The sequence below is a fragment of the Neocloeon triangulifer genome, unplaced genomic scaffold (assembly GCF_031216515.1).
Source record: "Neocloeon triangulifer isolate White Clay Creek 2 clone unplaced genomic scaffold, ASM3121651v1 ptg000014l, whole genome shotgun sequence".
In the NCBI taxonomy this organism is placed as follows: domain Eukaryota; kingdom Metazoa; phylum Arthropoda; class Insecta; order Ephemeroptera; family Baetidae; genus Neocloeon; species Neocloeon triangulifer.
In genome coordinates this window covers 19,390,223-19,416,634 of record NW_026775556.1, presented here as the reverse complement: position 1 = coordinate 19,416,634, position 26,412 = coordinate 19,390,223, and the positions used below count along the sequence as shown (strand labels likewise).

General features: G+C 37.3%; 5 protein-coding genes across 12 annotated transcripts; 3 read left to right on the top strand and 2 right to left on the bottom strand.

Moving 5' to 3' along the window:
* Window positions 1-14: 14 nt before the first annotated feature.
* Window positions 15-1,458, bottom strand: LOC132201586 (mRNA turnover protein 4 homolog). The gene is made up of 6 exons (XM_059627843.1): window positions 1,297-1,458; window positions 1,079-1,241; window positions 786-935; window positions 416-567; window positions 281-357; window positions 15-215 (listed from the first exon to the last, which is right to left on the bottom strand). Exons 1-6 carry the CDS (start codon window positions 1,322-1,324, stop codon window positions 60-62), a joined length of 726 nt encoding a protein of 241 aa, XP_059483826.1. The 5' UTR covers window positions 1,325-1,458; the 3' UTR covers window positions 15-59.
* Window positions 1,459-1,729: 271 nt separating this feature from the next.
* On the top strand, window positions 1,730-7,692 carry LOC132201585 (14-3-3 protein zeta). Of its 4 annotated transcripts, none has more exons than XM_059627839.1 (5): window positions 1,730-1,890; window positions 4,580-4,979; window positions 5,042-5,165; window positions 6,161-6,324; window positions 6,703-7,692. In XM_059627839.1, exons 2-5 carry the CDS (start codon window positions 4,680-4,682, stop codon window positions 6,856-6,858), a joined length of 744 nt encoding a protein of 247 aa, XP_059483822.1. In that variant the 5' UTR covers window positions 1,730-1,890; window positions 4,580-4,679; the 3' UTR covers window positions 6,859-7,692. The 4 variants fall into 4 exon arrangements, with proteins under 4 accessions (XP_059483822.1, XP_059483825.1, XP_059483821.1 ...); XM_059627842.1 differs by lacking the exon at window positions 6,161-6,324 and adding an exon at window positions 5,957-6,114; XM_059627838.1 differs by lacking the exon at window positions 6,161-6,324 and adding an exon at window positions 5,951-6,114.
* A 38-nt stretch (window positions 7,693-7,730) lies between these two features.
* LOC132201587 (uncharacterized) lies at window positions 7,731-11,195 on the bottom strand. Of its 2 annotated transcripts, none has more exons than XM_059627845.1 (6): window positions 10,882-11,195; window positions 9,163-9,312; window positions 8,607-8,888; window positions 8,194-8,379; window positions 7,993-8,141; window positions 7,731-7,943 (listed from the first exon to the last, which is right to left on the bottom strand). In XM_059627845.1, exons 3-6 carry the CDS (start codon window positions 8,803-8,805, stop codon window positions 7,785-7,787), a joined length of 693 nt encoding a protein of 230 aa, XP_059483828.1. In that variant the 5' UTR covers window positions 8,806-8,888; window positions 9,163-9,312; window positions 10,882-11,195; the 3' UTR covers window positions 7,731-7,784. The 2 variants fall into 2 exon arrangements, with proteins under 2 accessions (XP_059483828.1, XP_059483827.1); XM_059627844.1 differs by having other exon boundaries at window positions 9,163-9,301.
* A 123-nt stretch (window positions 11,196-11,318) lies between these two features.
* On the top strand, window positions 11,319-13,135 carry LOC132200180 (protein FAM50 homolog). The gene is made up of 6 exons (XM_059625439.1): window positions 11,319-11,507; window positions 11,667-11,868; window positions 11,925-12,089; window positions 12,150-12,507; window positions 12,595-12,749; window positions 12,811-13,135. The coding sequence occupies exons 2-6, from the start codon at window positions 11,689-11,691 to the stop codon at window positions 13,033-13,035; spliced, it is 1,083 nt and encodes a 360-aa protein (XP_059481422.1). The 5' UTR covers window positions 11,319-11,507; window positions 11,667-11,688; the 3' UTR covers window positions 13,036-13,135.
* A 261-nt stretch (window positions 13,136-13,396) lies between these two features.
* On the top strand, window positions 13,397-24,791 carry LOC132201075 (gelsolin, cytoplasmic). Of its 4 annotated transcripts, XM_059626965.1 has the most exons (18): window positions 13,922-14,163; window positions 16,390-16,464; window positions 16,528-16,593; window positions 17,564-17,687; window positions 21,155-21,267; window positions 21,331-21,508; window positions 21,564-21,685; window positions 21,804-21,902; window positions 22,071-22,088; window positions 22,390-22,527; window positions 22,594-22,717; window positions 22,780-23,042; window positions 23,106-23,244; window positions 23,619-23,713; window positions 23,768-23,890; window positions 23,942-24,196; window positions 24,253-24,489; window positions 24,658-24,791. In XM_059626965.1, exons 1-18 carry the CDS (start codon window positions 13,957-13,959, stop codon window positions 24,700-24,702), a joined length of 2,421 nt encoding a protein of 806 aa, XP_059482948.1. In that variant the 5' UTR covers window positions 13,922-13,956; the 3' UTR covers window positions 24,703-24,791. The 4 variants fall into 4 exon arrangements, with proteins under 4 accessions (XP_059482946.1, XP_059482947.1, XP_059482948.1 ...); XM_059626963.1 differs by lacking the exon at window positions 22,071-22,088 and adding an exon at window positions 13,397-13,506 and having other exon boundaries at window positions 13,930-14,163; window positions 16,390-16,593; XM_059626964.1 differs by lacking the exon at window positions 22,071-22,088 and adding an exon at window positions 13,491-13,531 and having other exon boundaries at window positions 13,930-14,163; window positions 16,390-16,593.
* Window positions 24,792-26,412: the final 1,621 nt, after the last annotated feature.

The following is a 26,412-nucleotide window of genomic DNA, read 5'->3' as shown; positions in this document are numbered from 1 at the left end:
TGATGAATAAAATCTCCTTGCAATTTTCAGTTCATGATAAAAAAATTATTTTATTTCAATTAATTCTCATCATCCAAATCTTCATCGTCTGAGGGTAAAGGTACATCTGTGGGGTCGAGATCAACAGCGTCGCACAGCTTCTCAAAAGTTCCATCATTGGACCAAAGGGCTCTGAGAGTGAATTTAAATTCAGCCATCTGTTCTCCAAGCAGTTTCTAAATTAGAACACAGACGTTGATATTAAATTTATAGTTCTTTAAAACAAGATTCAAGTGCATACCAAAATCCTAGCTTGTTCAGGATTTAAAATATCTCCAGTTTTACAAACAGCATAATCCTTTGTCAATGTCACAACACCTGTATTATGCAAAAACGCAAAATTAATTTTTATATAAAATTTGCATGAGTAGATCACCTTTCTTCAAGGATGTAGGCATTCCCAATTGTCTAAGCTGCGGCTCCATTGAATGGGTGAATTGGTCAAGAGGCCCAGCTTCCAGATTAACTGTGCGAGTAGCCACACCACCTGATCTCGCAAAGTCTTTCTCAGAATATTTTTCAAACCACCTGAAGAAATAGTGAAAACAATTCTAAACCAAACTTTAATTGAAAAATCTTAGAAGTTGAAGAAAACAGGCTTTGTCCTCGTTGGAAAAATTGTATTTGATAAAAAAAAAAATTATTCATAATGTTATTTTCTAAAAGAAATTCAACGTGGGCCTGTTTTCTTCACTTCCATGATTGCCTCGTCAAGTGGAAATTTCTTCAATAAAAACAAATCTTACTCGATAACTTCGTCCTTTTTCTTGTTGGTAAACAAAATTCCACATTGACCTTGTATTGTGTTTGCCAGGTGATGGATATTTGGTTGACTTTCTTCTTCGGCAGTCCTTCCCAAAGCAATAGCCATCACTTTGTTTTTGCCAAGGAAGAACCTGCAATGCCACAAAAATATAAGAAGAGGTCTGACATCTAATACGTATAATATTATCTCTGTATCTTCATTAGTTACTAGGTATTTAAGATAATTATTTTATTGGTTTCAATGGTTTCAGTTTCTATGTATTTTTGAAATCACCTGCTTTGCTTCCACTCGTCTCGGACTTCCTTCAACTTAATGTTCCTCATGTTGTGCACGGAAAAAACAAATATCCTTGCATAGCTTTCTAAACATTTCCGAATATCATCGACGAGCTGTTTCTTCAAAGGCTGTCCTTTCTTCGTGGTCCTCGTCAGTGAGACTGAAATCAAAATTTGATAAGCAAAGAAAAACAAAAAAATCACACGTGCGCTTACTTTTCTTGTCTCTTTTGGATTTGGGCATCTTGACTCAGAATAATTATCAACACACGTGGTCGGCCTCAGTCCCTTTTGTTTATGATGAGCGAAGAGTGGTGAACCCAAAAATAAATGTGAAGTGAGTTCTCGATACAAATCGGTTGCTCGCACGTCGTTTCAACGCACAATTTCCTAAAATCGACTTCAATTAATCAATGGGATCGCCCATTCGCAAGTGGGGCCGCATACTACGTGAGTCGGAAGTCACGTATGACCTCATGCCGCAGGACCATTTTCATCAGCGTTTTACGCCCACATAAAAATTAAAATTCATGATTTAAAAACGTGATTTCATAAAAAATCCGTTTTGCTTAAAACGAATGATTCGCATTTGCAATGAATTGTGCTCAGGACGCTTTATGAATTCGTACTTATGCAGGAATGCGGCTCAACTGCGCAGAAGACGGCGTTGACTCGAGCAGTGGTTCTCTGTTTCCGGTACTGTGAACCCCTTTTCGTTGCGGAGGTTACTGCCGGGCGCCGATAGACGGATATTAGTGAGTAGCAGTTGTCATCTGGATCCCTGACACCTGAGGGTTGTGACCCTGAAACGTAAGTGTCCCGTCGCGTCAAGGGTGGCCCGAATTTGCACGCACACGCGCCGAAATTCGCCTAATTCGGTCGCGGTGCCGCAAGTATCCCGAATGCGCCATCTTGAATTAGCCTTGGTTTACGGAATTTTGGTCTCTTTTTCCGGGTTTTCTCGGTGCGAAACCTCGACCACTGTGTCCGACACTCTCTGGACGAACCGTCCGTCGGTAAGGTGGCACTCGCGAGACGCCGACCCGCGGGCCGGGGTTTTTTGAGTTGCCGGTGCGGGCGTCAAATGCGCGATTTAGATAAATGGGAGGAGTCGGCGGAATCGCCTGCTTTTTTACCTGGCAATCACTTGATCACCACCTACCAGCCGAGCATTCCTCAGCAACGCATTTTCTTGCCAAATCTCGTCTTTGTGCCCGACTCATTTTACACCTGCTTCCATTGTGTTCCACCATTCGTTTAGTTTACGTCCCTAAGCATTGGGATTTGAACGGCGAACGTTCATCTGCAAAGTTTTTAATTTGATTTTTACAATTGAAATAGACGTTCCTACTTTTCTCGGAGCCATTTGGTGCGTATATTCGGAAAATCTTTTCCTCGGAGCTTAAAATATTGGTGACCTCAATATTTCTAGTTTCAATTTTTTATAATATATTAATTTAATTTATTTTGAGTGTGATTTAGGTTTTTTATTAATAATCAATCATGACGAGGAAGTGCGCAATCCTCGGTGGTAGCGAACAGCCAATGCAGCAATTTTGCAGCTGCTGCTTCTGAAGGTGCGTCAAGTCATTTGAATGGCAAATAAACCGATTAGGCATGAGTAATAACGCACAATTAAGCATTTCGTGAGTCTTATCAGACGCCCAGGTGTGTCACACCCACTTTCCTCCTCGAAGACTTAACTTGACTCACACTTGAGCACCGTATGGGATGGTACGGTATGTTTAAGCCGGCCGCAAATTCTCGATGCTTCTTGGCCAGCGTCTGCCTGGATCAATTTCTTAATGCCTCGGCCGAGCACTTATAAAATATTTAATTTGCTCATCTCAATTGTGTTCAATTTGTCTGTTCGGATTTGGCGTTTTTTCCCCTCTTCGTCATCATGACTTACTTTATACTTTTTGCAGTCCTCGCATGTCTGCGCGCAAATTGAACGCCCGATTGTCACCCAATCAACGACATGTCGAGTTTATCCTCCTTTTGCGAGACAGCTCTGTGAAAGCGAATTTGAAATTTCCGCCTACGCGCGCCGCTCCCCGGAGCCAAGAAAGCTGAATTAATTTATTGGGCTTCATCCGTGTTGCTTTCCCCATATAGATAGATTTTCATTCTCCAACTCGCACAAGACATTTGCAGCCAATTTTGTTCTCCGATTCATCCTTCTCCTTTTCGCTCTCCGGGGAGAAGCTCTGCCTTGCGCAACAAAGGTCTAGATTAGGTTCTTCCTCTTGGCGAACTTAATTGATTTGTTTGCCGCTTCGTTAATCAGTCCAAATTGAGTCTTGTTCTTATGTCCAATTTAATTAACAACTCCTTCTCAGATTAGAAGTGTAGTTTTGGTCACAAGTATTATTGTGAAAAAAAAAATCGAAAATAATTAGTGCTACGATTTGAATTTGTATTTTTTGAAGAAAATTTTTGACCAAAATACCTCGATAATTTATTTAATTTAAATTTAATTTAATTTTGTAATTTTGGGAATCGAAATAATTTTGCAGAAAATTAAAATTTTTCTCCTGCTTGTAGGAATTTTTGGAAAACCTTTAGCTCTTCAGACCTCACTAGGTGGTATGTAGAGGGTTAAACGTAATTATTTTTTCATGATGTGAAACCTTAATCCTTGGCCCTTTGAACTGCACGTTAATCTTAAGAATCCCTTGATATTTTTTTAATTTTTTTTCCAAGCAGTTGCTAGTGTTGCAACAGCGTTTGTGACCGAGTTTTGAGCGATTACGTTTTCGGGCCGCACGCAAAAGCATTGATTCCGTCAAAGGGGCAAAGCGATGCTGAAAGTGATAATTGTGATAGCCGCTCCGTTGGCCGTCGCTCGTACACATTCACATTTGGCTGATAAGGAGCACGGCGGGCAAGCGTGTGACGAACGCAAATTGATCGCCGCCGCCGCACCGGCTCTTGCGCACTTTGCTCCCTCGGCGTTCGCCAGAGAGCGCCGCGGCTGTTTTTGTCGCCCACTCCGCGCCGGCCGTGACCATTCCGCGCTTGACGCGAATTTTCGCCTTTTTTGGACCGACTGAATTTGGCTGCGCCTCTGTTAGGAAAGTGGCACCAATTTGGCCGCACCTGCAGCCTCATTTGAATTAATTTTCTCTTGCAAGTAAATTGAGTTCAGCAAGCAATGAAACAATCAGTCGGAAAAACAAACTCTCGTCTTTAGTGGCTGGAATTTTACAAATATAAATATTTTAGAATGCTGAAAGCGGTAATGAATATAAGTTACTCAAATTTTGACCGTTGCAAATTATATAAAGTTTTCTTCAATTGGAATAGTTTTAACTGAAAGTCAGGTTAATAAATTAAAATAGCTTTTTTTTCTTGCTACTAGAAAGCGCACTGGGCTATTTTGAAATAATTATTTTCATTTCAAGGTGGCGTGATCTCCCTCCTTTATCCCAAAACTTTCATGATATCTTTTATTTTAAATTGTGAATTACAATTGGCAAATTTTGATTGATTTCAGCAGAAGCAGCGAGCTTGAGAGGACATACTGCGTATTGAGCAGGGGCGGCGAGCAGCGCGGCAGAAGCAACCGAAACAAACACACACACACACCTGACATAATGTCCGTCGACAAGGAGGAACTAGTGCAGCGTGCCAAGCTGGCGGAGCAGGCGGAACGGTACGACGATATGGCTGCAGCCATGAAGTCTGTGACTGAGACTGGCGTAGAGCTCTCGAACGAAGAGAGGAACCTTTTGTCTGTGGCGTACAAGAACGTGGTCGGTGCCAGGCGATCCTCGTGGCGAGTCATCTCCAGCATAGAACAGAAGACAGAAGGCAGTGAGAGAAAACAGCAGATGGCCAAGGAGTACAGGGAAAAAGTCGAAAAGGAGCTCAGAGAGATCTGTTACGACGTTCTGGTAGCTGAAAATTGAAATTTAACTACTGTGGTGTGGACTAACAAAATAATTTTTGTTCGCAGGGTCTTCTAGATAAATTCCTGATCCCTAAAGCCAGCAACGCTGAAAGCAAAGTATTTTACCTGAAGATGAAGGGAGATTACTACAGGTACCTTGCGGAAGTTGCCACTGGGGACAACAGAAATAGTAAGTGTCTATTTTCAGTTCTTAATTGTGTTTACTAGAATTATCTTAGCTTTTTGAAATTAGAGGTGTGAATGGTAAAATTAGATTTGAATGAATGGGCATGTATGAATACAAGCTTCCGGATCAATATTAAAAAATTTAAGCACAAACTTTTATTTATGAAATTTGCTTGGGTTTTTTGTAAGCTGTGCTTAAATTTTCAGTTTGCCTTGACTCGTCCAATTTCTGCCACAAAATTATTTATTTAAACGTTTTGCTTCAGCATTTATTTTATTTAAAATCATCTCTGTGCACACGAACCCTCCTGATGTGGTCCGATGACCCTTTAGGTTCCAAAGAGTGCAAAAATCAAACAATGGCTATTGGAATTAGATGTGTGATTTGATAAGTCACCAAATTTTTATGGCCACATTTTATTTTGCATACAAATTTATTTACACAGTGCGCAGGACATTTTTAAATGGTAAATTTTAATCGTACGTGAGGCACCTTGTCTTACTTGTGTTGATGTTGAGGGTGGGGGAATGTTGCACTAGCGCGCTTTGTTGCTGACAATCAATATAATATGAGCTTGACACAACTAGGCCAACTACTGCACACATTTGTACTCCAGCTCTTTCTTAATTTCTTATTATTGGAGGCAAAAAGAATAAAGAAAAACTTTGCAATAAAAAATAAATTCAATTAAACAAGTGGTCGAGTCAAATGCATGAAGTATGAATGGACTAACATAGAGTAAGTAAGGTATTCGTATGGACTAAAACGCATGGTGTTTTAACGAACAGGTGTAGTGGATGATTCACAGAAGGCATACCAGGACGCATTCGAAATCAGCAAGGCAAAGATGCAGCCGACACACCCCATCAGACTGGGACTAGCCCTCAATTTCTCTGTGTTCTACTACGAAATCCTCAACTCACCAGACAAAGCATGCCAATTGGCAAAACAGGTTAGCACCGCAGAGACTGATCTCTCTGTATTTTTTTGATTCGCAGCCGTTGTGGACGACTCACAGAAGTCTTACCAGGAGGCGTTCGACATTGCCAAATCTAAAATGCAGCCCACCCACCCAATCAGGCTAGGCCTTGCCCTCAACTTTTCTGTTTTCTATTACGAAATAATCAATTCCCCGGCCAGAGCCTGCCACCTGGCCAAACAGGTATTGCTCGGTTTGCAGAGTGCCCATTTCACCAGCATGACATTGTGTGTTTTCAAAAATAAATGTAATTTAGAGTCTTTTCGATTGATTGCAAAGTGAACTAATAACAAATTAGATTGTCTAACTCTTGTTTAGAACTTTGTGTATTTTATTAACATCATTAAAGACAAAGAAATGGTGAAACCGGCAACGTCAAACTGCGTAATAACCTTTGGCTGTAAAAATGCAAACTGTTGTAAAAAAAAGTACTAAAAAAGTTGAAGCACTTGCTTCCGGCATATTGTTTCTTGTTTTGATTTGGCAATGCAAACCTCTAGCTGCAATCGCTGCTTGCTTTCAATTTTTGGTCTAAAACTAAAGCATTGATTGTTACTTTAGGCGTTTGATGATGCGATCGCTGAGCTCGACACCCTGAACGAAGACAGCTACAAAGACTCAACGCTCATCATGCAACTGCTCAGGGACAACCTGACGTTGTGGACGTCAGACACACAGGGAGACGGAGACGAGCCTCAGGAGGGTGGGGACAATTGATAGACCTGCCTCTAGCATATAACACAACAACCAACTACAACATCCCTTTACTATCCTCCTTCATTATCTCTCTCTATCTCTTTAAAGAAAATTGTAACAGCAAATTCGAAAAGAAACATTGTCCTCTCCTTTGTTGTTTATTTGTCACTCATGCAAAAAAATTGTAATGGAACTAAATGGAATGGAACAACAAAAGCAACAACAAACACACTCATTCACCTGTACTTGTTCCCTCTTGCTGGACTGATGAGTTAAATATGGTGTATTACACTCTCTTGGAACTGTGTAGTCTTTTCTGGAGATTGAAAAAAGGAACAGATAAGGAATCTATTTCTTGCGGCACACTTTAATGTACCAAAAAAAATTGAACGTATGATTGTCAACAAATTCGTCTTTTTACTATCCAGAAATTCCTGGACACTGCTAAATTTGCATGACTTGCGAAAGAGGCGGTGTTTGATGTTGTGACTAATGAATATTTGCTATGAATTTGTCAAAAAAGAAAGTCATCAATTGATCAGCCATATTAATCTACATAAAAAAAATAACATTGACACTTTGGTTTAAGAATTTTGGCAAGTCTTAGTGAGAGTAAAAGCTTAACTGCTAATTGTTGTGTATAAATATATTGCTTGGTATATATTTTATTTATGGCAGAAAACAAAAATATTAATGGCAACACAGTCTGATAAGTTAAATGCAGGTGAATTTGGTTTGCATGCCATCTCTTCAATACAGAAAAAATATTTAGCCACAACAAAAAACAGATTTCTCTTCAACATCTTAATTTGATATGCATTATGAAATTAATAAAGAGAACTGTAATATGAAAAAGGGCACTTTCTTTAAAGCAAACCAATGGTTTAGGTAATTTCATTTCATTTTTAATCCAACAAGGGTTCCACCTAATTTGTAATGTACATAAATTAGCTGGATTGAGACTGCACCGTATTGACATTTTCCAACTTCTTTAGCTGGGTAGAGAGCAAAGTCAGCTCTAAAGCGTTTGCTGCAGTAATGAGTTTGTCCAAAGTGGCTCCATTGCCACTGTTGTCAATCCACATCTTAAAGAGCTCGGCAATGGCCTGTAATGGCGAGTTAATAAGTTTTCAAACCAAAAAAAAAACTATTTACCTCTAAACGAGATACCCTGAGCTTCTTTTTTGCTTCAAATATTTGATTGTCGCTAATTCCAAGCTGCTTAAAAAATTCAACAAATCGGTCGAAGTTAAGATTTTTCACCAAGGGAAGGTCCACCAATTTCTTTGGATTTCCTGCAGAAGCTATAAATCTTTGAGTTAATTAATTGATTACTCATCAACGCCTAACCTATACCATGTTCGGAAGTAGTGTGTTCTGATTCAGAACGAGTAATAGATGCAGGTCTAGTGGGCTGCACTGCTGATGTTTGTGCATTAGTTTGTTCAACTGCTGAGGTTGCACCACCAACCGGTGGTATGTTCACATGCATGGCATCAGTACGCAAATTTTGTGATTGGAAAATGGCAATGTTTGTTGCTTCTGTAACATATTACAGTGGAATGTTAATTTCAAACTAATTTTTCTATCGATGGAAATTGTAGAATCAATTTTTATTAAAAATTTAAAATATCAGATTTTAATTATGGAGGATATTCTATCAATTAATTAAGTCCTCAAGAGATATATATAGCATTGCCTCTGCCTTAAACATGTTCATCCCAGGATAACTACTCCGTGAACAGAATATCCCTTATTTATATATTTACGATCTCCAATATTGATGGTCGAGGTCGAGTTGCCATAGCCGTTTCTTTGCTCCTGTTCTTCTGCATTATTTGCATTAATTATGGCTTCATCTTGTCTGTTGGAGTTTGCAGGCCCTGGATATGGAGGTGGTGGATTGTTTGGCGGTCCATTGCCAACTGCTCCAACATCAAGCTGCTGTTGACCTGCTTGGTCCTGCATAACCAATGGATTTGCTGGTAATTGTTGCTGAGGCTGTACGTGGGCAGTTTGGACGTCTGGGATAAAGATTCTATGATTTTCACCTAAAAAACGTCAGATTGAAATTTAATAGTTTAAATAAATGTGCTTTAATGTTTTAAGGAGGATCATAAATGGGCTATATCGCTATATGAATGTATTTTTTGAATGTTTTTTTTACACAAATAGTGCGCGAGACAATAAAAAAATATACTTGGTATATAATGGTATAAGTAAAAATATACATAATATACAAATATCTTACTTGGAAATCCGCTGCAGAAAATTTGAGAGGTTAATTTTTTCACAAAAATATAAAAAGATTTTACTGATTTTTACCTGGTTTTACTAATTGTGTTGGTGCTTCTGTGATATGATTATTAAAGTGATGTAATCAGATGACAAATTGTGCTTAATATTATTCGTTTCGTTTGACAAGGTGTTTGAAGCAGTGACAGTACTCATCTCTCTCCTGAGCCTGGAACAGAACTTAAATGCCGTTAAATGCACAATCAATGCACCTCCTATAAGAGTGGAGTTGAATTATAAATCTGTGTAAGAGATCGAGACTTTATATACCTAAGACTTTGTTAGCATTTGTAAAAAAATAATACTACAGAAAATTATTTAAGACTTTAATTTTAAGAACTTAAGTTCTTAAAATAATGATAATAATATTGTTATGATTATTTTAAGCTCTTTTTCGCAATGCCGCGAAATCAGTTGAAATAAGTAAAAAATCTAGCACGTTTGATTTGAAATGATTTATTTATTTTAAAATTTCCAATAAAATTTTTGGAATGAATTATTTTTCTCGACAAACAAAAAGTATTTATCTGGTATTTATAATTTTCATTTACAAAAACAGAGAGCCACTGCGCGCCCCAATAAAACAATCATGTTTTTAAAACAAAAATTTAAATTTTTTTTTTTAAATTATATTTTGCAAAAGAATTCTTGATTCAAAACAATTGTGATGAATTAAAATTCAAATAAAATAGATTATAAAAAACAGCATTATTATAATATTAACTTTTTTTATCGTTTTAGACGGCCAATAATGGATCATCACAATCATGGATTATGACAATATTATATTATATTTAGATTACATTACACAAAAAAATTATTAGACCTATTATGTAATGTAAATTATTATTTATATCTCAATAAGTTATTCATTTTGCTTTTGTAAATAATAGAGATGCAGCGCAATGAGTAAATCATGTATAAAGAGTAGTTATAGTATTAGTTGTTTTACTTAATTGTAACCAAAGCAGTGAATTGTGCTATGCTTATCCGATCTGCTACTGATCATAAATATCAAGTTTAAAGTAAATAATTATATTATTTTTATTATATGCCGCTGCAAAACGCATAAATTCAATAATATCATACAAAATTCACACAATATAAAAAATATTAATAATGCGCAAAACTTAAAAACAAATTAATTTGCTATAATTATTCTTTAATTAAAAGCGTCCTATTACTTCAGTTCAAATTTGAAAGGGAAAAGCGCAAACCATTTTTTTTATCTCTTTCACAATGCCGCGCAATTGGTTGCAAAAAGTCTACCTCGGGCGCGTTTGAAACGATAAATTATAGTTTTATTTTAAATTTCATACCAAAATTTTTTAAATAGATTACGATGACAAAAGCTTGGAAAAAAAATTAATACAGAGAAATGAAAATGGCAAAGACTAATGCCAATGCACGCCTCCCCCATTAAAAAATTAATATTTTTTTAATAAACTTTGTAAAATAACTTTGCATTGTCCTTTTATTATTTTGATGTTATTAATTAATATTCTGTGAGGTTTTGATATAAATGTTGGTTATGAATAAATAAAAAATGAATTTAAAAAAATTATGAAAAAAACTTCTCAAAATTTAATGCAAATAATGTATTTTATTATATTATTTTAGGTGGACAATAGCCGGTCATGGAATATTATATTATTACTATTTTATAATATATAACTGAACACCACTGAACAGATAAAATAATTAACAGATGACTTGAGTAGAATAAACAACAATAATAATAAAACTCACCGATAATGTTCCCTTTGTGTGATCTTCGCGTGATGTCCTTTTTTGATGGTTGATAATTAAACAAATAAAACGCCGTATTAATTATGATACGAAATTCCCCTTGTTTTTCGGACAGTACGTCAAACGTTTTTAAAATTCCAACAAAATCAAAAAATCAAAATGTAACGTTTCATATATGTTTGACCTATATCATAATGCGTAAAATACTAAAAACCGCCGAACATAAATCATGGCACCATGGCATGGTCTAAGGTTTTCTAAAGTCTAGCTAATTGTAAGGTCTAAGGTCCAGCAGCAATCATATATGATTAGTGACGGACGATCAGGCACCGCGCAATTTTGAATTGTGTGGAGCCAGGGGAAGGGGGCGCTGATTGTGAGTGGCGCTTTTGAGGGCGCTGGCTTGGCGCTGGCCAACAAGGCGCTGGCGCTCCGGCCTGCGCTCAAAGCTCAAAACAACAGGACCAGGACAGGGGCGTGTCGAGCAAATTTTTAGTTCTTGTTGATGTTTACAATTTACATTTTGTGCTTGTGCATAATTTGGTTTGGAGGTTGGAGCCTGGAGGATCTTATTTCTTTATAGAGCAGAAAGAAGACCGGGGTTAAATCTTTTATCGGAGAAAAAAGTATTAAGTGATCTTTATTTTCTAAAATTTTTAAACGATTTTTTGTGAATAGGTTAAATATAACATTCATTCCAACGATTTTGTTTTAAATTCGATTAAAAAATAATTGGTCAAACCAAAAATAGGAGCAAATTATTAAACTTCACTGCAAAATTTCAGAACTAAAAGCCAGGGCTGAAAAATGGCACATTACAAAGGCGCGGCGAGCGAGGCTGGCAGGGCAATGCAGCTGATGAAGAAGAGGGAACAAGCCCAGCAAGAAATGGAGCTCAGGAAAAAGAAGCTAGAAGAGGAACTCAAATTGTCCAACATGGAAAACAAATTTGCGACACACTACGACGCGGTCGAACAGCAGTTGAAGGTAAAACATCAATTTAAAGAGGGAAATTAGAAGATAAAAATAAAAATTATTCGCAGAGCTCGACCATTGGTTTGGTCACTTTGGACGAGATGAAAGCCAAACAAGAGGACATTGTGAAGGCGCGAGAGATGAAAATGGCCCAGAAGCAGGCTGAGAAGGAACAAGAGCAGGAAAGACAACTGGAGGCAAAGAGAGAGGAAAAACGGAGACAAAAACAGCAGGTACACCTGTTCGATCAGACAAATAACACAATTTCTCTTACAGTAATTAGTTCTTTGCAGATCCAAACTCTGTCCTTCAACTTAGATGAGGATGAGTGTGAAGACGAAGACGAGGAAGTTTGTCCGTCGCCGAAAGCAGAAATAGAAAGCAAAGAGCAAATCAAGCGAGAAATAGATTCAGATGAAAACAGCTCGGATAGCAAAGAGGAAGTGGCTGCAAAGAAGATCAAGAAAAACCCTGACGTAGACACAAGTTTTTTGCCGGATAGAGAGCGGGAAGAGGAGGAAAACAGAATAAGGGAGCAGTTGAGACAAGAGTGGGTCGCGAAGCAGCAGTCGCTGAAAGAGGAGGAAATTGAGATCACATTCAGTTACTGGGACGGTTCGGGCCACAGACGAACAGTCAACATGAAGAAAGGTAATTTTTAATACCGGTTAAAAAATGATTAAAATAAAAAAAAGTGTATTTAATAGAGTTTGCAATAAATTATTTTCTTATTTTTAGGTAATTCAATTTACCAGTTTTTGCAAAGGTGTCTCGAGATGCTCAGGAAAGAGTTCAGTGAACTTAAAACAGTGACCGCAGACCAGCTGATGTACGTCAAAGAAGATCTCATTCTTCCGCAGCATTACACTTTTTATGACTTCATTGTAACCAAGGTTTGAAAGTTGTGGCCTAGTTTTTTTGTTAAATTAAAAAATGTGTTTTTACTTCTTACAGGCCCGAGGCAAAAGCGGTCCCCTGTTTCAGTTCGACGTCCGGGACGACATTAGATTAGTGAGTGACGCGACCATTGAAAAGGAGGAGAGCCATGCCGGCAAAGTTCTCCTGAGAAATTGGTATGAGCGAAACAAGCACATCTTCCCAGCAAGTCGCTGGGAGCCGTTTGACCCAACCAAGAGCTACGACAAGTACACAGTTAATGACAGAAATGCAAAAAAGTGAATTTTAACATATCTGGAAATGTGTAAAACCAAATTACACCACTCTTTGGGGATGTAAAAATAAAAAATAAAGGAATTCCTTTGCAGGCATATTTTACTTAGATTCAGCATTTCATTTCTTATTTTGGTCAAAGTTTGTGTATAAAAATCATTTTTATGTTCAAAATTTAAATATGAAGTATAATAGATAAAATAAATTAATTTTTATAAGTTTAGCTTTTCGCTTTCTATTATTCTCAGAATTTGGTGCTTATATCACAAGAAGTTCGGAATTCTTGCCATTGATTTTGCTGCAAAAGCAAGTTGACCTTCAGAAATCACACTGGTCATTCAGTCTTTGATTGGAGCGTTGAAGTAAGTAACAGGTATCTATAATAAGATCCCCTCTACTATTGATGGAAATTGAAAGCGAGATTCACTTTTGTGCTGGCTGAGTCACCAGAAAGGTTCAGGTCAACGTTCACTCGTTCAGGTATGCAATGCAAGCTGCAAGTAAAGTAAGCGAGTCTCCATACTTGCATTAAAAATGACTGTTCTCATTTGGTTATATTATTATGTTTTTTCTATTACTTTAATAAATGGTTTTTTTTTTATACATTTTTGTAATATCATATTTCTCGCATATTTTAATAACTAAAAAAAATATTTACTTTCGTCGTATTTTTTATTTCAAAATTTAATCAATGTAGTAGTTAAAATTTTAATAATTTTCAGAACTGCGCCATTACAAAAAGTGACAAAAAGATATAAATTTGGTAAATTTAAAATAATAAGGAAAATATATTTTTTCCATTTTTAAATCATCCCGGCCATTTAAGTAAAAACGGTAAAAACGTGTACAATTTTAAATTTACAGAATAATTGATGCTTTCCATCTCTCCTTAAAACTTTTTAGCAGGGACGCATAAAAAGTTGATGGAGAATGAGCGTGCGCACGATTGGAGCGGCGCCGACGAGCCGCCGGTGGGCAAGTCTGTTGTTTGTGTTCGCGGTCGCAGTTTGTTGTTGGGGCTCGTCTTCAGCACTCACAATCAGTCCAACGGAAACCACCCCAAGACCAAGGATGGCCACTCACCAAGCCTTCGGCAACGCAGGCAAAACTGCCGGACTTGAAATCTGGAGAATCGAGGTGAGACTCTTTTGGTACATAAAGTTGCAGACCGTTTGTTAGCAAAATAAATTATAGAGAAGTGAAGAAAAACAATTAAGAACGCAAAATTTTGCTTGCAAAATAACGTACAATTTCATAATTATATTTTATTTAAACCTAAAAATTTTAAATTTAATGAAAAAATGCTATAAATTATTATAATCGCATTGAGATTTATTTTTAAGGCAAAATTCTTTTTATCTTTCAAACCAATGCAGTATGTTACACTTCCGTAGGAAAACCAATTGATATCCTTGGACGTGTTTTTGTGTGTGTGCATAAAAGCCGCAGACACTGATAAGCAGCAGATGCCTCTATAGAACAACGCGCTGTATTTGAAGGTGGTGGTGAGTCATTGGCTGGAACTGTCAAAATTTACAGTTGTGCTCCGCAGGCTCCGCTCAACTACATTTTACCTTCTAAAGCAAGTAGTCCATAAAGTTCAAATAATAATAACGCACCGCGAGCAGTCAAGTACCTGTGTCGCGATTACGGCAAATGAAGCATTTAAAGATTTGCATATAAATTTTTCGTAGGGAAGCATTTATTTGCGTTGAAGTCCCTTTTTGTACTTAATCTTGATAAATACAACGGACAATAATTTCAACAACAATAAAAGCACAAACGTATTTTCTCCGATTTTTTTTTCATTGCCTTAACAGGCACTGATTTATAAAAACACTAATAAAAACCCAACCTTTTTCACTTAAGCTTATTTCTTATAAAAATGTTTTGATCCTTTATTTGAATGCATTTTTAAACAAAATAATTTGTTTTTGTTTACTCAAATGATGATTTTTTTTATTAAACTCATATTTTCCTTTTTACATGCTCAAATGAGCGAATTCGAGCGAAAGCGTGGTTATACGTTTTAATCACAAATTTTAACTTTTTTTTTCAAGCCCTTTGCCCCTTTATCAATAAATTTTTAAATTTTGGCCAGTGCTTTTTTATTTATTTCATTATTTTAATTAATATTAATAATTTTTTTAATTACCCAACAGATGAATGATATATGAATTTCAATCTTTTTTTTTTAATTTAATTTTGGTTTTCATTAAATCTCATTTTATTTATTTTTAATTGAGTCTTTGTGTGTGAAAAAAAGAAATTTTGACGAGGTATGGACCAAACTGCGGCTTTGGGAGCCCAACCAATGCGTATTTTTAGAATGCGACACGCCAACATATAATCGAGCGGCAGGAAAAGATGCACAAACACACATTCACACATGTGTGCGTTTCTGCCGAGAGCGCTGGTCTGTTTCGCTTTCATGGCCCACCCAGAGCCCGAAAATAAAAGAGGCGCTCTCTTTAATGGAAGGACGGCGAGACAAGCCGAGCAAATTTAAATTTTAAGCCAGCATCAATTAAAAAATCTCTCCTTTCACTTTCAATCTACAGGTCTGTCAGCAAATGAGACACGGTCAAGCTTCAAATTAAATTATCCTGTCGTTGCGTGCCAAAACTTCGGCGTGAAAAATTTGTCCGCGCACCTTCGCGCTATTTATTTTTGCGGCGACAAATTCAAGAAGAGCGTGTAAATAATTATCTATTCGACACGCAGCTCGTTTTTGATCTCTTTTGAGAGCGAGTGCCAAAATTTCTCGAAACTTTGTATCAAAATTTAAAGCTTTATTAAAGAATTTAATTAAGAAATTACGCGGTCTTTTTAAATCAAAGCTGGGGCGAAATTTATTTGATCAAAGCGCGGACGTTCAAAATCCGTTGAGATTAATTAGCTCATTAAATTTGGGAACCCGCGCGCGGCGCCGCCTTATTTTGACTGATATGCTAGCTAGTGAAACCCTTTTGGCAGTGACGGTCTAGGCTAGAAATATCCCAACCACACTCACTTTATTACCCTAGGACTGACAGATTTATGGAGTGCTAAATTTTTTCCTTTATTTTCAAACGAACTATTACAATTCAAATATTTGTCCAAATCAATGATGAAAAATTTATTTTGAAATGATTTGAAAAGAAGCAATTGTTGAAAGAGGGAAACATTGAATTGTTGAACCTCGAAAAAATGCTGTCAAAACCTTTGAAATAAAAAATACCCTATCTGCCAAATTAATATGTACTTATTATTTTTTTTAAAACAATAAAATTTATACAAGTCCCTAGCTCCAGTAGATGTGTGCGGGATATCTGTTTGTTTTATCTCTAGCTGGATAAATATTTTTGGTCTGTTATGTTTCAGAGTTTCCAGCCCAAGCCATACCCCAAGAAAGACTATGGAAAGTTTTACAGTGGAGATTCCTACATCGTTCTTTTTGTGAGATTTTTTTGTGTAGACATAATATTTATATATATATTTTTTTTTAATTTTCAATTTCAGACAAAAGAAAATAAGGGAGCTTTCAGCTGGGACATTCACTTCTGGCTCGGAAACGAAACTTCGCAGGTGAGAGTGAAAGAAAGACATTTTTTTTTTCAAATATAGTTTTATTTGACTAATTCGAACGATTGACATCTTTCCCATTAGTCTTTTTTGCGTACACAAATACAACATAAAATTATCCACATGCGATAAGAAATATTCGTTGAACATTGAGTCATTTATTATTTTTAAATTTTGATTATTTGCGTTATTTGCACGTTCCATTTTTTTTACACTTCTTGCAGAAAGAGACGTAAAAAAATTGAATAAATCAGACGTTGAGCTTTCAATTTAAAATTGAGTTTGAATCAGAAGAATTTTACGACGCTGTTTTAATCTTAATAAAAAGTCAGATTTTCCACAATGAGTTTTTGTGGGGCAGGATATTTTTTCTATGAAACAATAAACGGCTTAACAAAAATACATCTAGGAAAATCCGACTTAAATTATATTTCACTGAAACTGTTGCTATCGACAAGCATCAATTAAGGAAATAAAAATTCGTTATTGTTAGTAAACAAACTTGAGGCAAGAAGATACATATAGCACACAGTACATTGAACATATGACACTGAACATGCTGTCGAGATTCAATTTTTTATTTTTTGCTTTAGAAGCAGATTTCTGCACCAAGTAGCCCGTAAAATTCCACACAATATACAATGTATAGAGAACACAGCGTGGAGTTTGAATAGACTTGCTGGTTTAGGGATTCATAGACCATCAATGCTGAGAGCGTAAAGTTTTCAAAAATTTTGTATATAATATGGATTCGCATACACCATGCATAATATGCCACAGTCGCTAAATATATTGATCGCTTCAATTCATACAAGCTTTTTTATTCAAATTTAAATTATTCACCGACTCTCGTCTGCGTTTTTTGGTTTTGTATATTTTTTGCAAATTGATTGTTGGTTGGTCCCGATAAAAAAATAGCTGTGAATTTTTATGGCTTTGCGAATATATGCGTGATTATTTGCTTGAATTACAGGACGAAGCTGGCGCTGCAGCCATCATGTCTGTGGAACTCGACGACGCCCTCGGAGGAGCGCCAGTCCAGTACAGGGAAGTGCAAGACCACGAGTCGCAACTCTTCCTCTCACACTTCCCCTCAGGTGAATATTTTTAATTTTTCTTTTCACATACAAATAGGCTCCTTTTTATAAACTGATCATATCAGTATGCGGATTGAAATTTAGGCGTTCAGTTTAATTTCATATTTTATGAAATTATGCTATTATCGTGGTTGATTCTGCGCCGTGAAATTAAAAATTTTGGCACACAAAGAGAAGCACGACAAGGAAACACAAACATCCAAATGGAAGAGGCGTGTTTGGTTAATTTATAATTACGATCAACCCTGTTATGAGTATTTCTTTCCAAATTTTAAGAGTTTCTCGGATCGGTGGCTGCAGATTATTTCAGGCTTGCGTAAAATTGAAGTGTAATTTATGTTTAAAGACAATTGATTAAATATGAAACGCATTTTATGAAATATTCATTCTCCAATTTTAATCAAATTTTCATCAATTAGCCTATTACGGTTGTGACTGTAAAAAAGTTGAATATTTTGCTTCAGTCCACCTTTTCATTTCATAGAAAGTATGCAACGCATGGAACAATAGAATTGATAAGTAAAATAAATCAGATTGGTTTAATACTGAGATTTGATCTCTTAGAGTTATTTAATTTCTGAAAATCAAAATCTTTCAACAGCTTTCTACTTTTAAAGTGGTAGTGAAATGGAAATTTGATTGTGATATAATTAGAATCATTTTCTGAAATTAAAAATTTAATGTAACAAGGTTCAAAGTTAAATTAAAATTAAAATTCATCATCACATTTTATCGCACTTTTTCTCAAAAAAGGCCAAAAACAAATCGGTTGCTGAAGATTTCAAATTGTTTGTTTCCTTGTGAAGTACATATACCTTTAATTATGAAATGAATCCTTTAACTACAATTAATTGCTTTTCTTTATTATTTATCATACAACCTTTCTCGACCATCCCGTCCAGCACGATTTATTTAATTACTTATTAGCTTATTATTATTTTTTTTTTAAATAAAACTATTGATTGTTATTGATATACTTTCAAATAATTCTGCGTAAAAAGGAAAACAAGTTTTGGTGTTATTAATGCGCAAGCCATTGAATCGTGCAGCGGTATTTAAATTTTCGCTTCAAATTTAACTTGCGAATCAACATAAACTCCTTCACATATCAGTCAGACGCATCTTAAGACTCTCAAAGTTAATTTTAATCCCTGCACTTCCGATCTCGCGAAAAGCAACAAAATCGATCTCCGTTTGATAGTTTTAAATAATCAGTCGGTTATGGAACTTTGGGGGAAAATTAAACTACTCGGGACGGTGGCCTCGGTTCCTCCGGCACGCTTCGTACTGCGCGTTCAGTTTGTCCCAGACTTGGCCGAGCAGAGAGTCTGGCACGGAGGACACGGCCCTCGCGATTCGGTGTCTCAGTTCGGCCACGGATGCCACCGGCCCCGAATCGTACACGTAATCGTGGACAAATCCCCAGAGGAAAAAATCGAGCGGCGATAGCTCGGGGGACCTGGGGGGCCAGGGGGGCATCGAGTCTGAAACGGGGCCGATCCAGCGGTCAGACAGGCGCGTGTCCAGCAGGTGGCGAAGCCCATCCGAGAACCGGCTCGAAGGGACGTCGACGAGCAGGTAGGCGCCCTCGGGCATCCCGTCCCGACTCATCTGCGGAATGAAACTCTCTTCAAAGAGGCGTTGATAGAAGAACTCAGGTGCGTCGTCCGTCAGGAAAAACGGGCCGAACACTTTGCTCTTTGAGATGGCGCAGAAGACGGTCAGCTTGTCGCTCTCAGGTTCTTCGATGTCCATCACGTCCTGCGACTTGTCACTGCCGAAGATGCACAGGTCTTTGCGCGAAACCTGACAAAGATTTAGAACAGGAATTAAATCAAATCAAAACAATTAAAGCGCTTTAAAAAGATGCTAATTAAGTAAAGCTGAAATTTTGAACTATAATTTTTGCAAATTGTACTGTAAAATTGGTTAAAATTGACTGTAAGCAGAATAAATTAATCAAAGGTAACAGTTTTATTTACATTAAATTATTTAGATATTTTTGTTCAAACTAAATATTAAAAAAATCCCAAAATTAAGGGAAGGAGTAAATTTTTATTTTTCTTATTTAATACCAAATTTTTTTTTTTTTAAATACATTCTTTTTCCTCATGTTCAATTGAATGTGGTTAATTAACTTTATTTTAAATTCACTTGCCAACCACATAGATAAATATCCAATTTTAAATTTGGTTAACCGAGGAATCATTGAATTATTCTCCAAAAAAAATCATACTTTTCCTGGTCATAATCAATTAATATAAATTATTTTTGGGTTGGAAGAGAATTAAATATATCAGCATTTTTCTAAAGCGATCAAAGTATGAAAATTATCGAACCTCTCCGCTGAGGAAGAAGTTCATCTCGCCGCTGAAGATGACCTTCTCGAGCCAGGCGTCGATGGGCGCGGGAATCTCCTTAATGAAGAGCAACCGCTTGAGTGCATCTTCGTCCATGGGCTGGCTGACCTGGTAGCGGTACCTGCGGATGCGGGGCTCGCGGTGCGTGTTGGAGCGCATGATCTTGGTGATGGTGGCCGGCGGGAGGCCGAGCTCGCGGCTCGCGCGGCGCGTCGTCATGTCCGGACTGGCGGCGAACGCGCTCTTGACCTTCTCGGCCGTCTCGTCGGACACGCTGCCGGGCCTGCTCGCCGCCGTCTTCGGACACAGACAGCCCGTCTCTGAGAACTTTTTGTACCACGCGTACACACACGCCCTGGAAGGTGGCGGTTTGCCGTACTGCGCCTGGTACCGCCGCTGGACGGTGCTCACGGACTGCGTGGACTCGAGCCACAGGACGCACTTGGCCTTCTCCACAGGTGTTGCCATTTTCTATTGATTTTCCGCAGCCGCACCGAACGTGCCCAGCCGCCGGGAAAATGAACCAGCCACCTGTTATACGCGCCCAGAACTACCCCCGATGCATGCGCCCTTCGCTCCATCCCCTGCCGCGTTCTCACACGCGCACCAAGGGCAACTTCCTTATTGCATTAAAATTCAGCCTGCGTACATCACAGCTTTTCATCGTCGAATGCGTCAAATGGAAGTGAAATTGCAAAATTAATTTTGTGCCACGATTTGTAGCGCATTTATTGAAACTAAAATTGAAATCACCTTGTATTTTTTTACTCTTTTCTTTTCCTAGCAACTATGTAGCCCAGTTTAAATTTTCATAAACTTTCATTTTGAAGAAATGCGTTGAAAGCAGGGTTCAGACAATTTAAATTATATTTGAATTTGAAATCATTAAAAAAATAATCACAAAGAAAATAATAAAAGACACGTTATAACAATAGGTGATCTTGGTGGACTGCGGAGGCACTTTTAATTATTTAAAAAAAAATCTGGCAGTTTAATATTACAACAGTCGCAATTTTTACAATTTAGGAGTTTTTTTTGCTAGACTTATTTTATCAGGCAATTTTGTGTGTTTTTTCCCATAAAAATAAATTACATTCTGTACTCCAGGTGTGCGTTACATGCCTGGCGGCGTGGCCTCTGGATTTCACCACGTTGACAAGGACAAAGTGGAGAAACGATTCTTCCAGGTCAAAGGTCGCCGCAATGTTCGCGTCCGCCAAGTACGTCTTTACCTTATTTGTTGACAAAAATAAGGATTTTAAACTTTTCGCAAACATGTTTAGATTCCCTTGGGAATCAGCACGATGAACAAGGGCGACTGCTTCATCCTTGACGTGACCAAGGAGATTTTTGTCTACTGCGGCATGAACAGCAAACGCCAGGAAAGACTTAAGGCGATTCAGGCGGCAGGCCAGATCAGAGATCAGGACCATGGAGGAAGACCAAAAGTCAACATTATTGGTAGAAATAAAATCCGAATCTAAATTTTTTAATTAAAGAAAAACTTTGGTTAAAGACAACTTCAGTGGCGACTCGGAAGTGCAAAAGTACTTTCAGGAGCTTGGTGGCGGCTCCAGGGCAGAAGTTCCACCTGAGTCAACTGGCGGGGACGATGATGCTTTTGAAAAGGCCCAAGACGTAATAATATTTTTTTCTAATTTTTATTTAAATATTCGATGAATTTAAGATTATTTAGATTTAAGTATTGAAGGCTCCGATTTGGAAAAATAATTAAGTTTTTTGTAATTTGTTTTAGACTAAAGTGGCCCTCTTCAAAGTAAGTGACGCTTCAGGTACCATGAAGGTGGAGAAAGTTGGTGAGAAACCCCTCAACCAAAATCTCCTCCAGTCGGCGGTAAGCCAATATTAATTTTTTTCTTGACTCACTTTGAACATTTTCAAGTGTGGAATTTGCTTTCCAATTTTCATTTATGCATATTTCCTTTTTTCTCGAGTGGGTTGACAGTTTTTGCTTACTAATAAAAAATGTTTCCCTTCCACAACTATACTCGCCAACCAACAGCCAGAAGGCGGTGCTCAGGTAATGAAACAATTTTTGTACATATAATAGTATACACATAGCAATGGTCTTTTAATTAATGCTAAACGCCTGGAAATCTGAAATGTATGCAACCAACACAAACTCAGGTGACGCACAGGTTGCCTAGCTTAAATCAGCTTTAACATAAATAGGAATATAACGTTTTTGAATAATATTTATTATATCTATTTGGAATTTATTTGATAATATATTTTGTAGATTTAATGGATTCATTTAAAAGAGTAACATTATTTTATGATGCTTTGCCCTATATCAACTAACTTACTTAAATTTAAAACAGGACTGCTTCATTTTGGACACTGTGACTTCTGGAATTTTTGTCTGGATCGGCCGCAGTTGCAATAAAAATGAGAAGAACGAGGCTCTGAAGAAAGCTGACCAGTTTTTGAAGGACAACAAGTACCCAGCCTGGACGAGTGTATGCAATGCAACTCCTTTGAATCCAATAATTTTAACAAATTATATTTATATATAAAAAAAATAGGTGCAAAGAATTGTTGAGGATGGTGAACCGGTCGCTTTCAAGCAGTACTTCACCACTTGGCGTGAGAAGCGTGTGGGACGTTCGATTGGTTCTGGCCGTGTCTACGACATGAAGCAAATTTCCGGTAATTACAAGAGCTGCATATTCACTTGAGCGTTGAAATAATTAAAAATTTAATATTTGCAGAGGCCATGCCCGAGGCTGATTTCAATCCGGCCTCTCTGCACGCTGAGAAGGTGATGCGCCTGCTGGCCAAGAGCTCTGGCCGCGCTTTCGGTTTCATGCCTGACGACGGCAAAGGAAAAGTTGAGGTTTTCCGCGTCGAGAACTTTGAGCTGGCCCCTGTGACCAAAACCACGCCTGGATTTTTCTTCGGTGGAGACTCGTACGTCATTAAATACACTTATTTGAAGGGAAACAAGGAAAACTGCGTTATTTATTTCTGGCAGGTAAAATTAAAGATGAAAAATAATAAATTATATTTTATAATTTATGAAAATATTATTCTCTAGGGCAAAGACAGCTCTCAAGATGAAAAGGCCGCGTCAGCCCTGCACGCAGTCCGTCTGGATAATGAACTCGGCGGCAGAGCCACGCAGGTCAGGGTTGTCCAGGGAAACGAACCACGCCATTTCCTACGCATTTTTCAGGGTAAAAGGAATAATTTTTAAATTTATTTTTTATTTGTTATGGACCTTTTGTATTTGTAAGCTTGTAATAACTTTAGTCTTTTGTTTGCTTTTTGCAATACAATGATAAATGTGTGAAAACAAAAATCAGCTTCAACTCTTATTTAGGTTTTATTTTGGTATTGTTCAGCTTTGAAAAAGTTTTCATCAAATGGGTCAGTTTATTTGTTGTCAGTTTGTCCTTTATTGCATTATTTTAACACAATACACCTTAAATTTTCAACTATTTTGGAACTAATCAAGCTGTTTTCATAAAAAGAAACTATTTGCATGAAAACACTCTAACTGTGGATGATTGGATTTGAATCGATTAATTTTGTAATTTTTTTATAATAGGACGCATGGTTATTTTCATGGGTGGACATGCCAGTGGCTTCAAAAACGTTCGCGACCATGACACTTACGATACGGACGGAGTAATGCTCTTCCAGGTGATAATATATTTTTTTTTAATTTGAACTATATAATTTAAAAAATAATTTCAGGTGCGTGGTACTTGTCCCGACGACGTCCGCGCCGAGCAGGTGGAGGAAAAAACGCAATCCCTCAACTCCGACGACGCTTTCTATCTGGTCACAAACAAGGACGATTTCCTTTGGTTCGGAAAGGTAACTTTTCTTAAATTATTTGTACTAGGTCTAACGTTTTTTTGTCAACAGGACAGCTCGCCTGAGGAAAGGGATATGGCTCGCAACATTTCCAAGCTGATGGTCGAGCCCGGCATGCAAGTGATTGAAGTTGAGGAAGGAGCCGAACCTGAGGAGTTCTGGAAGGTCCTCGGTGGCAAGGGTCCTTACACTAGCGAACCCAAGGAGGACGACAGACCTTTACTGGCGCCTAGACTCTTCCACTGCTACATCCCGGAAAACGGAGGCAAACTGAAGGTCGAGGAGGTCGACGACTACACCCAAGAAGTGAAATTTCCCAAAGAAAAATTAAAGCTAAAAATAAAATTTTTTTTATTTTTTAGGATCTTAACGAAGAGGATGTGATGGTGTTGGACGCTGGAGACGAAATTTACATCTGGATTGGAAAAGATTCTTCCAAGAGTGAGCGGGAGCAGTCGTTGAAAATGGCTGAGGAGTATTTGAAGACAGACCCGACTGACCGCAATCATGACAAGGCTCTGATCTTCACTTTGCGACAGGGGCACGAAGACAAGTCCTTCACGTCGCTATTCCCAAGCTGGGACGATAACATGTGGACCGTAAGATCTTGATTTTTATTAATTCTTATTGTTTCAATATCTATTGCCTGAGATTTCGAAAAAAAAATTAAAAGCGAACTAATCCTTCTGTATGCATAACCATCCCCTTTGTATCAATACAATTTTGAAACTTGTGTTCTTTGTTATTATTTATTCATTAAATTGCAGAGTTTGAAGAGCTATGAAGTATTGCGCAAGGAAGCCCAAGATTGAAGAATGCAATGAAGCACAATAATTATAAACTGTATTAATTTTGAAAAAATATAATAAATAATATTTAATATTCTCGTGTTGCAATGCAATTTTGCTTTTAATTTTTTGCCTAAAATAATTGTACATAAAATTGCACAATATTAATAATTTGAAAAGTACCCACATATCCAGCACTTCCAAAGTGCAATTAAAGTTATAAAGTGTATTATGCAAATGCGGCAAAAACATAGCGGTGAGCTGACGGTGACGGCTTTTGAAAGTGAGAAGAGCGAGCTAATCCAGCTGGCAGCGAGCTCTATAAGCATTCGTCGTTTTTTTCACTCTCACTCACTCTGCTGCAGCGTTACAGGCAGTAAATTTTTGCGGATAAAAAGCAGCAGTGCCGCAGACGCTATTGTTTGTTCCAAATCGCGTGCTTGGTAATTTATTATAAAAGAAAGAAATAAAAATTGCTATGGCTAAGCGAGGCAAAAATGCACTTCCGCTTTTTGCATTGTCCTATTCACAGTGCGATTTATATTTATGCTGAAGCTAAAAAAATCTTAAATTGCTGACATAGGCACTAAACCTCTGGTAAAATTGCAATGCTGCCTTTCGATAATTTTAGAAAGGACACTAACAATGTTCATAGGAAAGCATTAAAAATTAAATGTAAAAAAATTTAAATTTAGTTCTTACTTTACTAATGATTGTGATTAAAATCACACAAAAATTTCTATCATGTACCTCACACAGACGTGAATATAATTACCACAATAATAATTCTTTTATACTTCCGGAGAGAAATTTCGCTTCACAGTTTGATCACCGTTGCAGAGAGAAAACTGCAGCTTATAACATTTCCAATTATGTGTGTATTTTTTCTTCGCCAAATTCGAACCTAATAGATTGCATTTTGGTTCAATGACTTTGAAGCCAGACTAGCTTTTCAACTTGGATGCGGTCGGCGTGGCATTGCGAGAAAAGTGAAGCGTGTGCGTCGCAGTACGAAAAAAAGCTGGCCAAACAATACACATCCAGTTTTCCACACTTCTTCGCACGTGCCCTTCATGAAAATAATTCGCAGACGAGCGCGAAATAGTAATGAGTGATTTGAAAACGATTGACGAAAGTCAAAGCTCTATAAACTGAGGAGGCCGAATTAAATTTCTAATATGGTTTGGCTGCAATTCTCGTTAAAATGAAAATATAGGAGGGAAAGGATATTGAGCAGGAAGTATGGAAATATTATCGTGGGGGCCGGAAGAAGAACAAAGAACAAGTTAAATAAACTAAAAATATTTTCATCTAAACACAATGCCATCTGAACAAAATAAGAAACTTGGGCATAGAAAAATTTTATAAAAAAAAATAAAAAAATTATTATTATTATTTTCTCTAAAAAGAAGTAAATTTTAGGAGAGACAATTTATGCTTATGAAAAAGTAAATATTAATTTTTATCAAAGAAGAATTTACGTCTCGTGTAAGTAAAGAGCAGGGGTACATATTACCTTTAACGGTGTTGAACGATGCAAATATGCACGCGTTATATACATGATGTTGGAAATTACGTCATGAAGCGCACTACACATGCACGGTATAATCAGGCACTTTCAATTTTACCAGCAGACGTGCAACGATCCGATAACGATATTTATATTATTATTGCATATGATGCGGTGGTAATGAGACACTCTGCTTGAGTTCTTTTGTCTGCTGTTATTTGATT